The following is a 15,166-nucleotide window of genomic DNA, read 5'->3' as shown; positions in this document are numbered from 1 at the left end:
CCCCTTCTTTCACACTATTTTTTATTTTCTTTTTTTCCAGAGCACCTTCTAATATGATAATAATTTACTAATTTACTGTGTTTATTGCTATTTTCCTTGCTTCACTAAAATGTAAGCTTCACAAGGGCTCTGATTTTTGTTTGTTCGTTTGTTTTCAGTAGAGTAACCTATGTGCCTCGAACAGCACCTGACCCATAGTAGGTGTTCAATGAGTATTTATAAATAGATGGGTGAAAAATATTTTGTTCAACTGTACGTAAGTTAACAGGTATTATGTACCAGCCCTTAGGCATTAGCACAGAATAGAGTAGAATATTTTCTTTTTCACGTTTGATTCTAGCTTGAAATACAGGTTACAGAAACAGCTTCTTTATGGAAGGTTAATTAGAGACCAATCATATATACAATAATAATATGAATAAGAATAGCAACAATAACAACAGTGATAACTTCCACTTATGGAATATTTATCTGCCCAACACATACCATATGAAGTTCTGAGCTAAGACCATCAGACCGTTGTCTCATGTAAGTCTTAGTACAGCCCCAGGGTGGAGGAACGAACTAGTATTGTGTGTTTTCCAAAGGAGGAAACCGAGGCTCAGGACGTGAAATCACTGTTTAAGGTTACATAGCCAGTATAGATTTAGGACCTGTGATCCCAAAGATTACATTCTTAACTACCAGTTACATTCAGTAGTAGGCTTGGGGAATTCTCTCTTTGCAGAAGGAATTGAAAATGCCAAAGACTAGGCAAGCATTGCTATTCGGGGTGTCCTTGGGCCAAGAACACCAACCTCTAAGGTAGTATAAAACCACAGGCTGGAAAGATGCATTTTTTTTTTCAGCCCAACTTTCCAGCATTTACCCACACTCTCAAGTCTTCCATACTCACATTACAAGGAACCTTTCGTCTTGAACTATTAGGGTTTTCTCACTTCTCAGACACCCTCCCTGAAGCAGGCCAAGGAAAATTCCTGTGGTGACAGGCCATTTCTAGGGAGGCCACTGTAGCACTTCACACTTGCTCTCACTCCACCCACTCAAGGAAGGGTAGACAGACAGAGGGCCCTTCAGCCAGCTCCTATACTACTTTCCTGTGGAGACCTTAGGAAGGGGCCAAGGATCATGATTTTCTAAATGTGGGCACAACAGACCTCTTGTAACACTTTGAGTTCTTGAAACACTGTACCTATTAAACTGGTTGTGAGCACACAAAATAAAGTACCACCACCCACTGTGGATAATGTCAGCATTCATTCCCACCCCTGACAGCCAAGACTGGCCCGGCTTGGAATCATTGAACACTCCACACACATGGCAGCAGAGCCCCTTGCCCCACAGCTGCAGACACAGGTTGAACACTGGTGCACCCATGGGCTTTTATGAAGAGAGAGGCTTATAACACCCATTGCTGTCTTTACACACACAGTTTACCAGGTACTGTGCTGAGAACTTTACAGCCGTGATTTCTTTTAATTCTTATAATACATGTGATGAGGCACTGCTGTCCCACTTCTGTAGATGGGGAAGGCCTGGAGAGATTGGTAACTTGACAGAGTCTCATGGCATCTGCAATAGGCAGAACCACGTTTTAAACAAAGGTTGAGTTAGTTCTAAAGCCTGTGCTTTGCTAGTCCGCTCTTCTGCAACACTAGTTAAGAGCATGGGCTCTAGAGCCATGCTGCCTGGATTTGAGTCTTTATTTTTTTTTTTATTGAGACGGAGTCTCGCTCTGTCGCCCAGGCTGGAGTGTAGTGGCCGGATCTCAGCTCACTGCAAGCTCCGCTTCCCAGGTTTATGCCATTCTCCTGCCTCAGCCTCCCGAGTAGCTGGGACTATAGGCACTCGCCACCTCGCCCGGATAGTTTTTTGTATTTTTTTAGTAGAGACGGGGTTTCACCGTGTTAGCCAGGATGGTCTCGATCTCCTGACCTCGTGATCCGCTCGTCTCGGCCTCCCAAAGTGCTGGGATTACAGGCTTGAGCCACCATGCCCGGCCAGATTTGAGTCTTGACTCTGCCATTTACTAGTTGGGAGACATTGGGCAGGTTACTTAGCTACCCTCCTCCTTGGGCTGTTCATCTGTAACATTTGGATAATAATGTCCTCGTAGCATGGGTTGCTGTGAGGATTAAAAGAATCCATATATGTAAAGCACTCAGTGTCTGGTGCATACAAAGCACTAAATGCCAGCCATTATTATTAATTTATATATCAACTCCTTTTTTCCCTCTGGATGATAGAAATTAATCTCAGAAGTTTGAGGTTTTTCCAATTACCCACCCTTACCGCCAACCCCTGTCCAAGGGTTGCGTCTGTATTCCCAAGGGGCTTAGAGTGTTACCTGGCATATAGTAGCCTCAAGTAAATGCTGGTGATGATAATAGGGCAGTGCCAAGACATTGGGTGTGTGGGAAGGCAAGGTTAGGGGATGGCATCTGCGCCTCGTCAGCATCTATCTTCCATGGTGTATCCTGAAATTGGGAAAGGCGCTGTCCAGATAGATGCTCATCTTGTGGACAGAACAAAAACGGGGAGGCAACCATTATTTCACATACAGCAAGTTACCGTTAATGCCCTAACAGTGAATCTATATTTAATTAATTTAAAAGATAGGGGAGGTAAGAGTATTTATTCACTAAGTTCTTGGTCAAGGCACATTAAATCAAAGCGGTTAGCACTTAGAACTCTCCCGGGGATACATTATCTCAGACAAGCTTCAAGGTATGCCTTTCTTTGGAATGAATTGTCACTTTCCAACCACCACCACCCAACCTGTGATCTGACCACAGTGTCTTCCTCCTGTCTCCCTTCCCTCTGGGTGCCTGGGAAGGCTGGGCTTCTCCACTGTTCTGCCACCGACGTAAGCTTTGTCGTGACGATACTTTCCACTTCTCTTCTAGCTTAAGAGTTGGACAGTGGAGGACCTTCAGAAGAGGCTCTTGGCCCTGGACCCCATGATGGAGCAGGAGATTGAAGAGATCCGGCAGAAGTACCAGTCCAAGCGGCAGCCCATCCTGGATGCCATTGAGGCTAAGAAGAGACGGCAACAAAACTTTTGAGCAAGGCCAGGCTGTGAGGGCCCCAGCTCCACCCAGGCTTCGGGTGAATTCTGGATGGCTTGCCTCACATCTGTTAGCCAGCACTTCTACTCTGTCGTCTCTCCACAGCACCTTTGTGAACTCAGGAATGTGCGCCAGTGGGAAGGGCTCTCTTGACAGCCAGCGTGCCATCTTGATGTGTGTATGTACATTGGTCAGGTATATTATTTCAAAGGATTTATATTGGCGCTTTTAACTCAGAGTTTCAAACCCCAGGAACAGAGACTCCTAGTTGAGTGATAGCTGGGAAAGTTTTACATCGTCTGTTTGTTTTTCTTCTCCCAATAGCTTTCAATTGTTCTTTCTGGAAGACTTTTAAAATATATATAAATATGCATATATATATAAATTATAAATAGATTCCCCACTCAGTGTGGTGGCATCTCTGTACAGGTACAGTTTTAAACAGTTTGCCTCTTCTGTAAGATTATGGTACTGTGGAACATGAGGGCAGAGGACACCGGGAGGTTGTTAGGGGGTCACTGAATCCCAGGAGCCAACCTCCCCCTTTGCAGGGCTGCATTTAAAAATTAGGTTTGGGACAGTTCTTTTACCATGGTTTCAGCCTTGTGTGGTCATCACTGGCTTCTGGAACTGCTAGTGATGTCCAAGGGAAAGCTTTGAGAGTTTGTGTTTACTCTTTGAGTCCCAGGAGAAGCCTGGTACCCTCTTTGCAAATTGGCCTTTGCTCTTTCAATGCCTTTCATCCATCTCCACTCTCTCAACTGCCTAAAGTCACAGCACAGATACTGCCCAGTGCCTTAAGAGGAGACATGATCCACTGAGGGGATAGGTCTACCAGGAACTCTCAGCAAACACGGGGCTGTGTTCAGTCCATAAAGGAAAAGCATTTTCAAAGCTCTCATTGTTCATGTAAAAATCATACACGTGGCATTTTGCTCCACATTCCTTACACACAGGGGTAGAGAGGATTGCTTTTGTGACCCACATTCAAATATGTGACTGTTTTCTTTTCTCTTTCACTGCTAAGCAGCCTGGAAAGGATAAATGAATATTAGACTAAGATTTGTTCTCCAGGAGGCTCAACCTGAACTGAACACACAGAATGTCAGAGCTGGAAGGGACTATAGAGATCATCTGGTCTGACCCTCTTGTACGGATGATTAGAAAACTGAGGTGTAGAGGGGAATGGCCAAAATCACAAAGCAAGTTAGCACAAGAGCTCGGACTAGAATTCGGGGTCCTCACTCCCAGGCCACCGAACCATGCAGCCCCTTCTTTGGGGGAAGAGACCTGTGTCAGTCTTGGTTAATTATTCCAGGGAACCTTGCTAACAGAAACTTGCTCTTGCCTTGTCTCTTCAGTAGGTATGACCTGGCTATAAAAAGATTGCCTAGACGAGCCAGATCATTCAGTTTCAGCAAGTCCTTGAGCTCCGCAACATCTGCCAGATATAGCAGACAAGCACCCATGGAGGCAGGTTTCGGGCCTGAAGCAAATCAGAGGGCTTTGCAAAAGACAGCATAGAGCCATCTTCCTGCACCTTTACCTCTTTCCCTCAGATGGGGAGCCATGACTGGCTTGCACCTCAGGATACTGTAATTTGACTCCATAATTGCTTTTGCTCCTGAAACCTGGGAATCAATGGAAAGGCAGGGAATGTGCCTCTTCTGTGGCCAGATTCTGTTATTTGCAATTAAAGCAAGTTTTTAAAAAATGCAAGAGGCAGTTGTTAGTCTTCAGGGTTTGGCCACTGAAATAGCTATGTGGCAGATACTGAAAACAGAGGACAATTTGAGGATCTTGCTGGAATAATAAATGGCAGCTACCATTTGTTGAGCACATATTATTATATCAGGCACTGAGCTGGGTAGGCTCTAAACTTCACAATAACCCTATGACTTAACTACTTTATCTCCATTTTGTAGATGAAGAAATAAGTTCAGAGAGTGATTCCTTCCCAAGGTCATGCAGCTAGTAAATGGCAGAATCAGGACTCATAGCATCACTGTAGAGGATCAATATTTACACAAAAAAGGAGAGTCACAAGCCTATTTAAAATAAAGTGACCACCTTTTCTTGCATAGACTAACTGGCATTTTTAGGTTGGAAAGACAGCTGAATTAGTTAAGTCTGATTGCCAAGTAAGTCTTAAAAACCAAAGCATCCACGATGCATACCCCTGCACCATTTGCTGTGCGAATTAATAGTTCTGTCTCTCTCTCTCTCTTTTCTCTTTTTATTTTTTGAGACGGATTTTCGCTCTTGTCGCCCAGGCTGGAGTACAATGGCACGATCTCGGCTCACTGCAACCTCCACCTCCTGGGTTCAAGTGATTCTCCTGCCTCAGCCTCCTGAGTAGCTGGGATTACAGCATTTGTCACCATGCCTACATTTTTTTTTTGTATTTGTAGTAGAGATGGGGTTTCACCATGTCACTCAGGCTGGTCTTGAACTCCTGACCTCAGGTAATCCACCCGCCTCGGCCTCCCACAGTGCTGGGATTATAGGCATGAGCCACCGCTCCTGGCCTCTCTTTCTTTTTTAAACAAATAACTTTGCACTTGGCCAGACAGGAGGAGAAAGCCCATTTTCTCCCTTCCTAAGCTAGATCCAAATAAAATAAAGTTCAGTTTCCCCATAACCATTCTTGGGTCATGAACTTTGATCTGGAGTTTGTTTTGTTTCAGGCATGTGTGCACCCAGCTTGCTGATCCAACAAAGTCTATTGCTTACCAGCTTGATGGAGCCTTTTGGCCAGAAGTCAATTTGTTTTGGATCAGAGAAATTTCCTGACAAGGTGTATTTGTTTTCTAGTGACAGAAAGGCAAAGGAGCAAGTCCTAGTTTTTTGTTGTTGTTGTTGAATACTAAATTAAGATATATCAGCTTGCTTTCATTGAGCCTTGGGCTTCAGTCATTGCTTGAGCATTTGCAACTCGAGCTTCCAGGGAAATTTGAGGTCCTCGCTTGTTCTCTGCTTTCAAGAACAATGACCTGATTCTGTCTTTTTAAAAAAAAAAAAAATCTCTGAATCCTTTTTTTTTTGAGATGGAGTCTTGCTCTGTCGCCCAGGCTAGAGTGCAGTGGCGCCATCTCAGCTCACTGCAACCTCCATCTCCCAGGTTCAAGCGATTCTCCTGCCTCAGCCTCCCAAGTAGCTGGGACTACAGGCGCTGCTCCACCATGCCTGGCTACTTTTTGTATTTTTAGTAGAGATGGGGTTTCACCATATTAGCCAGGTGGGTTGTGAACTCTTGACCTTGTGATCCACCTGCCTTGGCCTCCCAAAGTGCTGGGATTATAGGCGTGAACCACCGTGCCTGGCCAAAAATCTCAGAATTCTTTAAGAATATTTTAATTGCTCCATCAGTAATTTTGAAGTAGAAATTTTGAATTTCCTTTTTTTTTTCTTTTTTGTCCTTTTCCCCTAGCCACCAATTGGATGGATGAATGTTTGATGGGGAAGAGGAAGGGTGAGAGGATGCATGGATGAGTGGATGAGTGGATCGATAGACGTATTGATAAATAGAACCAGTCATCTGAAGCAACTTGAGAATTGTAGCCTTAACTCCTTGAGACTATAGATTTCGATCTAGGAAACATTTAGCACCTGCCAGATGCCAGAAATTTATACCATTTAAAACTCAGTAAGTCTTTTCAATATCAGGAATGAGAGAAGTGACATCATGATACATCCTATGGGTATTAAAAAGCCAACAGAATATTATGAATAATTTTTTGCTAATAAATTTAACAACTTCAACAAAATAGACAAATTCCTTGAAAAATAAAAAGTACCAAAATTCATTCAAGAAGAAATAGATACCAGCCTGAGCAACATAGCGAAATCCCATCTCTACAAAAAAAAAAAAAAAAATTAGTTGGGCATGGTGGCACACACCTGTAGTCCCAGCTGGTCAGGAGGCTGAGGTGGAAGGATCACCTGAGCCCAGGGAGGTCAAGGCTGCAGTGAGCCACGGTCTCACCACTGCACTCCAGCCTGCATGACAGAATGAGGCCCTGTCTCAAAAAAAAAAAGAAGAAGTAGATAATCTGAATAGCCCTATATCTGTAGAAACTTAATAGTGCTGGGAAATATAGGTATTATTATCCTCATTTTACAGATGTGAAAATTGAGGCTTGGAGATGTAAAGTCTATTGCTCAAGGTCATGTGGCTAGAATATGGCTGAGCCAGGATTCAAATCCAGGTCTTCTGATTCTTATTCCAGTGTCCTTTCTAGCATACCATATTGCCTCTAAAGATTGCAGCTCCTCATTTACTAGAAATTTGTTCCTGCCCAATCTACATCTCCACCTCACCCCATCTTTTCTTAAGCACTATGTTTATGTTTTCATCAGTATTATATTCATTGTCTTTGGAATACATGTTCTTGTTTGTGTTTGGAAAAAAATCTCTTTTACCAGCTTGCACTCGGACCAACTTGGAAAAAAAAAAAAAAAAGCTTAAATGCTGTTGCTATGTACAGTTTAAAAATGTGAAGTTTGTAGCTTTAACTTTTTGTAAGAAAATCTAATAACACTGGCTTAAGTGCTGACTTGAAATGCTATTTTGTAAGGTTTGGATGTAAGTAATCAATTGAGGTCAGCAATTTGTATAAGTATGAGACGTAGCTTCCTCCATTGTCCCCACTCCTTTTTTTTTTTTTTTTTTTTTTTTTTTTTTTAGTTTGAAATGCTTCCTGTGTTTTTATGTTAGAATTGTTCTCCTTCCTTTCTTCTTCCTATACCTCATCACCTTTGTTTTAAATAAACTGTTCTTTGGACCACAAACCCTTATTAATGAGAACCTCCATATATGGCCTGAATAATGGTGCTGTGAACAATCTTTGTGACATCGACTCTGTGGTGTGTTTATTCTAAGATCCAAAGCTGGGGAGAGAGGTAGGTAAACTTTTGTTGGGCTTCTGTTGTGTGTCAGGGTACTGAGCTAATTGTCAGGAATATAAAGATGAACCAGACACAGTTCTTGCAGAGCATCTGGGGAGTTAACCAAGCACAAAAACACACAACATTGAACATACCATGGTAGAGGAAGTTACAGGGCCTGTGGATGCACAGAAGAGGGAGTGACGGTTCTGTGGGGATGTCCAAGGAAACTCTTCTAGAGGAGACAATATACCTTGAAACTTTAAAAATGAAGAAGAGATGGCTAGGTTAATAAAGAGTAGGAAGTGAAGGGGAGAAGGCATCCTGGACAGAAGAACCCGCCTGTATAAAGCCTCTAGTGTGAGATGTCGATCACCTTGGAATCCTTCATTCCCACCTGCTGCTGCATGAAGCCAGGCCAGATGTGGCCCAGCATTCAGAGGTGGAGCAGCAGGTTCCTGTCCTGTTATGGCCCATTCTTATCCAGGAATAGTTCTCCAGCCTGACCCTGGGTTTTTTTTCAGTCTTAAAATTTGACCCCAGAGCAGAGGGGGAATAGAGTTATATTGAAAAGTAAGTGTAGTTCTCTTGAGTCAAATTGCTATACAGTATTTAATAGAATAGTTCCACAGTCTGTGTGAATAACTGTCATGTTATTCTGTGGGCCTTTCTTGGAGTGGGGTGATAAGTGTGTTCATCGTTCCCTAATTTACTCACTTCACTCCTTGAAATATTTAGTGTACCTTCCTTCCTGTGGTCAGGGTTGATGACAGATGTTCCTTATTGGTCACACTGAGAACCTGTGGCCAGATGAAAGAAAGAAGGAGGGATGAAATAAGTTTATATTTATTAAGCACTTATTATCTGCCAGGCACAATGCAGAGCCATTTAGATGACTTATTTGTTTTCTCACACACACTCTTAGGTACATGATAGGGTACCCTTTCTGTAGACAGACGGACTTTTACAGTGTGCAGTACTGCCCACCAGGGGGTGTTTTGGAAACGTAGGAGAGTTTCTTTGTGGTGACAGCAATTGAGGAGCCCTACCAGCATTTAATGGGCAGGGGCAGGTTTGCTAGATGCTCTGCAATGCATTCTGGGACAGTCCTGCATAACAAACATCTGTCCAGTGTCCAGCACAACATTCAGATGTTCCACTGATTATTAATTTTGGTGAAAATTTTGTTTATACACATGTGATACTAAACCAAAGTTTATTTACATGTAAACACAAAGTACTTTTTATATGGTTTTACTGTGTTTTTTTTTTTTTTTTTTTTTTTTTTTTTTAAGAATGAACTGTGAAGAATGGAGAGTCACTTGTTTGTTTTTGGACCTTTACTAAGAGTTGTTCTCCATTTCAGAAAACCACGTCGTCAATGGCAGTGATGATTGTGATTTTTGAGTCACTTGTTCAAGATTAGTTTAGATCTGTAGCTGTTGTTTTCACAGAAATTCTATATAACATGTAAACACATGGTAATTTCAGAGAATGATAAAGTACATTAAAAAGAAAAGAACAGGGTAATGGGATTGAGAGTAACGTGTGCATGTGTATGTGTGTGCGTGTGTGTGTGTATGTGTAGGGAGAGATGGCTTTATATAGAATACGCTTCGGGAGAAACGATGTTTATTTTATTATTATTATTATTATTATTATTATTATTATTATTTGGAGACAGAGTCTTGCTCTGTCGCCCAGGCTGGAGTGCAGTGGCGTGATCTCGGCTCATTGCAAGCTCCACCTCCTGGGTTCACGCCATTTTCCTGCCTCAGCCTCCCGAGTAGCTGGGTTTACAGGCGTCCGCCACCACGCCCAGCTAATTTTTTGTATTTTTAGTAGAGACGGGGTTTCACCGTGTTAGCCAGGATGGTCTCGATCTCCTGACCTCGTGATCTGCCCACCTTGGCCTCTGAAAGTGCTGGAATTACGGGCGTGAGCCACCGTGCCCAGCCGAGAAACAATGTTTGTAATGAGACCTGCATGACAAGAAGGAGCCAGCCAGGCTGAGGGAACAGCAAGAACAAAGACCCTGAGATAAGAACAAAAGTTTGGCTTGTTGGAAGAATGGAAGGATTCTTCTCTGGCTGGAACAGCGTGTACAAGGTGGGTGAAGGCAAGAATGTTCAGGGCCTTATGGTCCATGGGAAGGGGTTTGGGTGTTACTGCTGATGAGATGGAGAGCCGTCAAAGGGTTTTAAGCAAGGAACTGGCATGATTTATGCATTTTGAAACTATGCCTTCACGAAATAGTGCTCAACTTCAGTCATCAGGAAAATACAGCCAGCCCTCCGTATCCATAGATTCTACATCAACCAATCACAGATCAAAAATATTAGGAAAAGAAAAATGGCCCAGCACAGTGGCTCACGCCTGTAATCCCAACACTTTGGGAGGCTGAAACTGCTGGATCATTTGAGGTCAGGAGTTCAAGGCCAGCTTGACCAACATGGTGAGACCCTGTTTCTACTAAAAATACAAAAATTAGCTGGGTGTGGTGGCGTGCCTGTAATCCCAGCTACTTGGGAGGCTGAGGCAGGAGAATTGCTTGAACCCGGGAGGCGGAGGTTGCAGTGAGCCGAGATTGCGCCACTGCACTCCAGCCTGGGTGACAGAGCAAGACTCCGTCTCAAAAAAAAAAATTGTATCTGTTTTTCTTCTTATTATTCCTTAAACAATACAGGATAACAGTAATTTGCATAGCATTTACATTATGTATTTTGCATAACATTGTATTAGGTATTATAAATAATCTAGAAATGATTTAAATTATACAGTAGGATGTACGTAGGTTATATGGAAATACTAGGACATTTCATATCAAGGACTTAGGCATCTGCATGCAGATTTTGCTATCCATCAGAGTTCCTGGAACCAATTCACCACAGATACCAAGGGACAACTATACAGATTAAAACCTTAATGCATTACTACCATGTACCCATGATAATAACTAAAATAGAAGAAATAGAAATGCCAGGTACTGGTGAGGATGTGGAGCAACTGGAACTCTTGAGTACTGGTGAATATACCCGTGACCTAGCAATTCCTTCCCTAGGTATTTTCTCACCAGAAATGTATGCGTTTTTACCACAAGACATGTACTAGAATATTCATAATGGCATTTATAATTTTGCCATACCGGAAACCATCCGGATGCCCAGTGGCAGCATAAATAAATTACATAGATTTGCATAGTGGAATACTATACAATAATGAGAATGAGCTACCTATAGCTACTGTGGAAATAAGCAAAAAGGTATTGTGAGCTTGCTACAGCAAAGAAGTCAGCCACTGTTACCTGCATTTTGGCAGAAACTCAAAGGCATACAAAGGAATGGGAAAGCTCTATAGTAGAAAAAAAAGGAAGGCTTCAGGGATGCCCTGTTGGAAGCTGTTGGCATGGGAAAGCTGTAGGAGGGCTAAATAGAAGCAGGACATCCTATGTGATTGATTTAGGGGTGCATATTTGGTTTCTCTGTTTGATCCTAAGTTGGAAGTGGGGACAAAAATTGGGGAAGCTGTCAGTTATTAATCAAGTCCTGACCATTTTGACTTGATTGTTACAGAAGTTAATGTTTAGCTTCCTGGATTGCCACTGGAGATAGCAGTCTGGCTTCCTGCAAGTCTGGCTTATAGCAGGCTGGCAACCTGGGCTATTTATTGTAGATACGGGGTTGGTTTCCTGGGCAGGTTACTGCAGGTTGTGGGTCAAAGTTCTATTTTTATATATATTCTGGGATTGTCCATTTGTACATTGAGTCTCTCACTACGTGCAACAATATGGCTGTATCTTTCAAATATTTAAATGAAGCTAGACATATCCATTGATGGATGAATGAATAAGCAAAATAGGGCCTACACATACAATGGAATATTATTCAGCCTTAAGGAGGAGGAAATTCTGACACATGCTACAACATGGATGAACCTTGAGAACATTATGCTAAGTGAAATAAACCAGTCACAAAAGGAAAAATACATGATTGCACTTACATAAGGTACCTAGAGTAGCAAGGTCTCTTCATAGAGACAAAGTAGAATGGCGGTTGGCAGAGGGAGGGAGAGAGGGATGAGGAGTTAGTGTTTAATGGGCACAGAGTTTCAGCTGAGGAAGATGAAAAAGCTCTGGAGACAGATGTTCTTACACAACAATGTGAGTGTACTTAATGCCACAGAACTTTACTTTTAAAAATGGTTAAAATGGTAAATTCCATATGTATTTTGCCACAATAAAAAAGCCAGACACAAAGTAGTACATACTGTCAATTCTATTTATATACAGTTCAGAACCAAGGAAACCTACTCTATGATGTTAAAAGTCAGGGCACCGTTTACCTTTGTTGGTTGTGGGGTAGTGACTGGATGCGAGTATGAGGAGGGACTATAATGCTACTCAAGTTCTAATTCTTTATTTGAGTGCTTGTTTCACAAGTGTGTTCATGTTGAGAAAATTTATCAGTGTGAACCCTTAGGATCTGCTTTTTTTTTTCCCATATGTATTTTATACTTGAATAAACAAACAAGCCTTTTTGTCTTCTAACTCCGCTGGGCTGTTTTAGAAGCTTCCAAGATCATGGATGGGAAGGCCCCTTGGAAACTACCTAGGCCTATGCAGATGTAAGGGGTGGTTACTCTTAGCCCATGAGTATTTATCCCAGCCAGCATCTTGTTCTGATGAATGATCCAATGGAGGCCCAAGGCTTGGCAGTGTCAAGTCTGCATTCAAACTTAGGCTTCTTGACTCCAGTGTTCACTCCGAGACGCCAAGGCCTCAAGTATAAGAGTGAGTCTCTTAGATGAGCAAACCCCTTCCTTTCCCAGTGCCCTCTGCTTGGAATTGCTTTGCCCTCCAGAGGAAAACAAGAGCCCTGGTAGAGGCTGCTGAGCTCTATTTCCTTCCTTTGCATTTTTTTTGCTGCTTTAATATTTAACCTTGTGCCAGGCATTTTCATATATATTATCTTACTTGAACTTGACCATAACACTCTGAGGTGTGGATGTTATTAAACTAAGGTAAGTGAAGAAACAGGCTCAGAGAGACAAAGAAACCCAACCAAGATCAAACACCTCATAAGTAGCAAAGATTCAAGCTCAATTCTTTCTGGCCTTAACCACATTCTTTCCTCTGCACCGCATGGCATCCCTCATATTCTCCCATTTTATTCAAATATTTTAAATAACTACTGTCTGAAGCCAACACAGAAGCACAGAGCATAGATAGAAGCAGGGGAAAATGACGTGATGACTTCAGTGGAACCTCTGGATCCACCTGTACTTAAGTCACTTTGTTGGGTCTCTTTCACTTGTACCTGCAAGATTCCTTATTGATCTAGGTAGGTAGGAAAAGATGGCGGGGAGGTGGGCTGGTTGTTGGATACCAGTTGGAGGTTGGTCCTGATACAATACCCCTTAGAGGTCAACAGGTCCAATCTAAGGTCACACAACTGATGAGTGGCAGGGCCGATATTTGAACCCAGATGTGACTTCAAAAACCAAGGTGTGTGCAATTCTTTCTCTTGAATGAATGAATTTCCTGAGGGTTCTGAACCCTGCCCTTCTGAACAAGGTTAAATACCAGCCTACAACTGCCCTTGTCCTTCTCTCCTTTCTAGCAGACAGGATTCTGAAAGACATTCACCTGCACCCCACCCTCCCCTTCTCAAAGACTCCTGTCTTATAAGGTTATCTTCTCAACTTACTAACTTCCTGGAGAATTCTTTCCACACCGGCAGGGCCGGACTGGCCTGAAGTATGAGGTCTGGTAGTGAGGACCATCCCAGCCAGCACCTCAGGGCTGCCTTTCAGATAGAAGAAACTTATTATAGGACCCACACTTCAAAGCTACTTCCTTCAGTGGTGCCTGGGGAGTTAAGTTTACCAACGTGGTAATAGTGGAAAGTGGTGCCAAGTGAGTACAATCTGGTATTAAAAAGCCTGAGTTTGAATCCCTGATCTGCTACTTTTTAACTGTCTGACTATGGATCTTGGTTTTTTCATGTGTTCAGTGGTGATACTACTATTTTATTATTGTTGCTGTTGTCTTGTGGGGTTGTTGTGAGAAGTATATGAGATAGTGTATGTGAAGCCACTTTGCAAATTATAGTGACAAGGATATGTGGAGGATGACTATTATTTGCTAGGCTATCTTCACTCTTGGGGGCTTCAAAAAGTACTGTATGAGTCAACTGGAGTCTCTTCCACTCCGATGTCCCAGTGTAAACACCCTGCTTGGCCCTTATTTGAGCTGAACAGCTCTTCTTACTCGAAGGGACTCAGGAATGGGATTTGCTTCTTGTGTGACCTTGGACTTCTGGCTCTCTCTTTTCTGATCTGTAAACTGGGGCTGGAAGGCAGATATTAAATCTGATAATCCCTGAGGAGTATTATGTCTCACAAAGGAAGTCGCCACCTTGAGGTCACTGCAAAGAGGGGGAAACTATTAGACAGTTTATCATTAACAATAAGCACATCACACCTCAGAGCCCAGATGTGCTGAGCTGTCCTACATGCCCCCAGTTGCTCCTTAACATCTCTGGATGTTATCCCTCCATTTACAGAAGTTGAAACTGAAGACCAAGAGAGCAAGACTGCAAGGGATTACTGAGATCTGCCCTGTGCTCCCTGTTCGGGAACTGCTTGACTCCTACTCCAGCCATAGGTTCACATGACCCAGCCCCTCCACCACAGTTGAGTGATCCAGTCACCTTCCCAAGGTGACCAATCTCTGGGCCAAGCAGAGATTTTTCAAACTAGAGATGGGAAGTTCTCTGGTGGAGGCGCTACAAGATACCAAATTGGGAGATGTTGGTAACCCTGTTATCTACCATGTGATACAGAAATCAATCACTCCCTCTCTCTGTTTCTCTGTCTCTCATTCTTGATTTCATTGTTGCTGAAACCAAGCCACCTGGCTGCCATTCTCACTCAGTGGTATTGTAAAAGATATCAGTTGGTTTTATCTCCCCTGGATCCTTTCCCCTCATTTTAATGAAATGACCCCCATTTTCCTTCAGGGAGTTACCCCTCTGCCATCTATGTCCTGGTGGGACTGTCTGTGATGGTTCCTCCCATCTCGCCCCCAAATCATGTGATGAACATATGACCCAAACCAGTCTAGTTAGACTCAGTCTTCAGGGAATTTTTTAGCGTGAGCAGAGTGATTTATACAATGGAGGCAGTTGTCACTAAGCTCTTTTAATTGCAGT

General features: G+C 42.8%; 2 protein-coding genes across 6 annotated transcripts in view; both read left to right on the top strand.

Annotated features, from left to right (window-relative positions):
- The window catches only part of STK4 (serine/threonine kinase 4), a 107,724-nt gene extending 99,855 nt beyond the window's left edge, over positions 1-7,869 (top strand). For all 5 annotated transcript variants that reach the window (XM_050806514.1, XM_050806518.1, XM_050806516.1 and 2 more), the window contains one exon: positions 2,907-7,869. In XM_050806514.1, the coding sequence (XP_050662471.1) occupies positions 2,907-3,065 (159 nt within the window). In that variant the 3' untranslated portion in view covers positions 3,066-7,869. The remainder of the gene's footprint in view (positions 1-2,906) is intronic.
- SYS1 (SYS1 golgi trafficking protein) overlaps positions 1-15,166 on the top strand; it is a 398,294-nt gene that overhangs the window by 106,080 nt on the left and 277,048 nt on the right. The window lies entirely within an intron of this gene.

This window comes from Macaca thibetana, chromosome 10, assembly GCF_024542745.1.
Source record: "Macaca thibetana thibetana isolate TM-01 chromosome 10, ASM2454274v1, whole genome shotgun sequence".
Taxonomy (NCBI): domain Eukaryota; kingdom Metazoa; phylum Chordata; class Mammalia; order Primates; family Cercopithecidae; genus Macaca; species Macaca thibetana.
The sequence above is the reverse complement of the archived record's forward strand: the minus strand, read 5'-3'. Positions and strand labels throughout refer to the sequence as shown.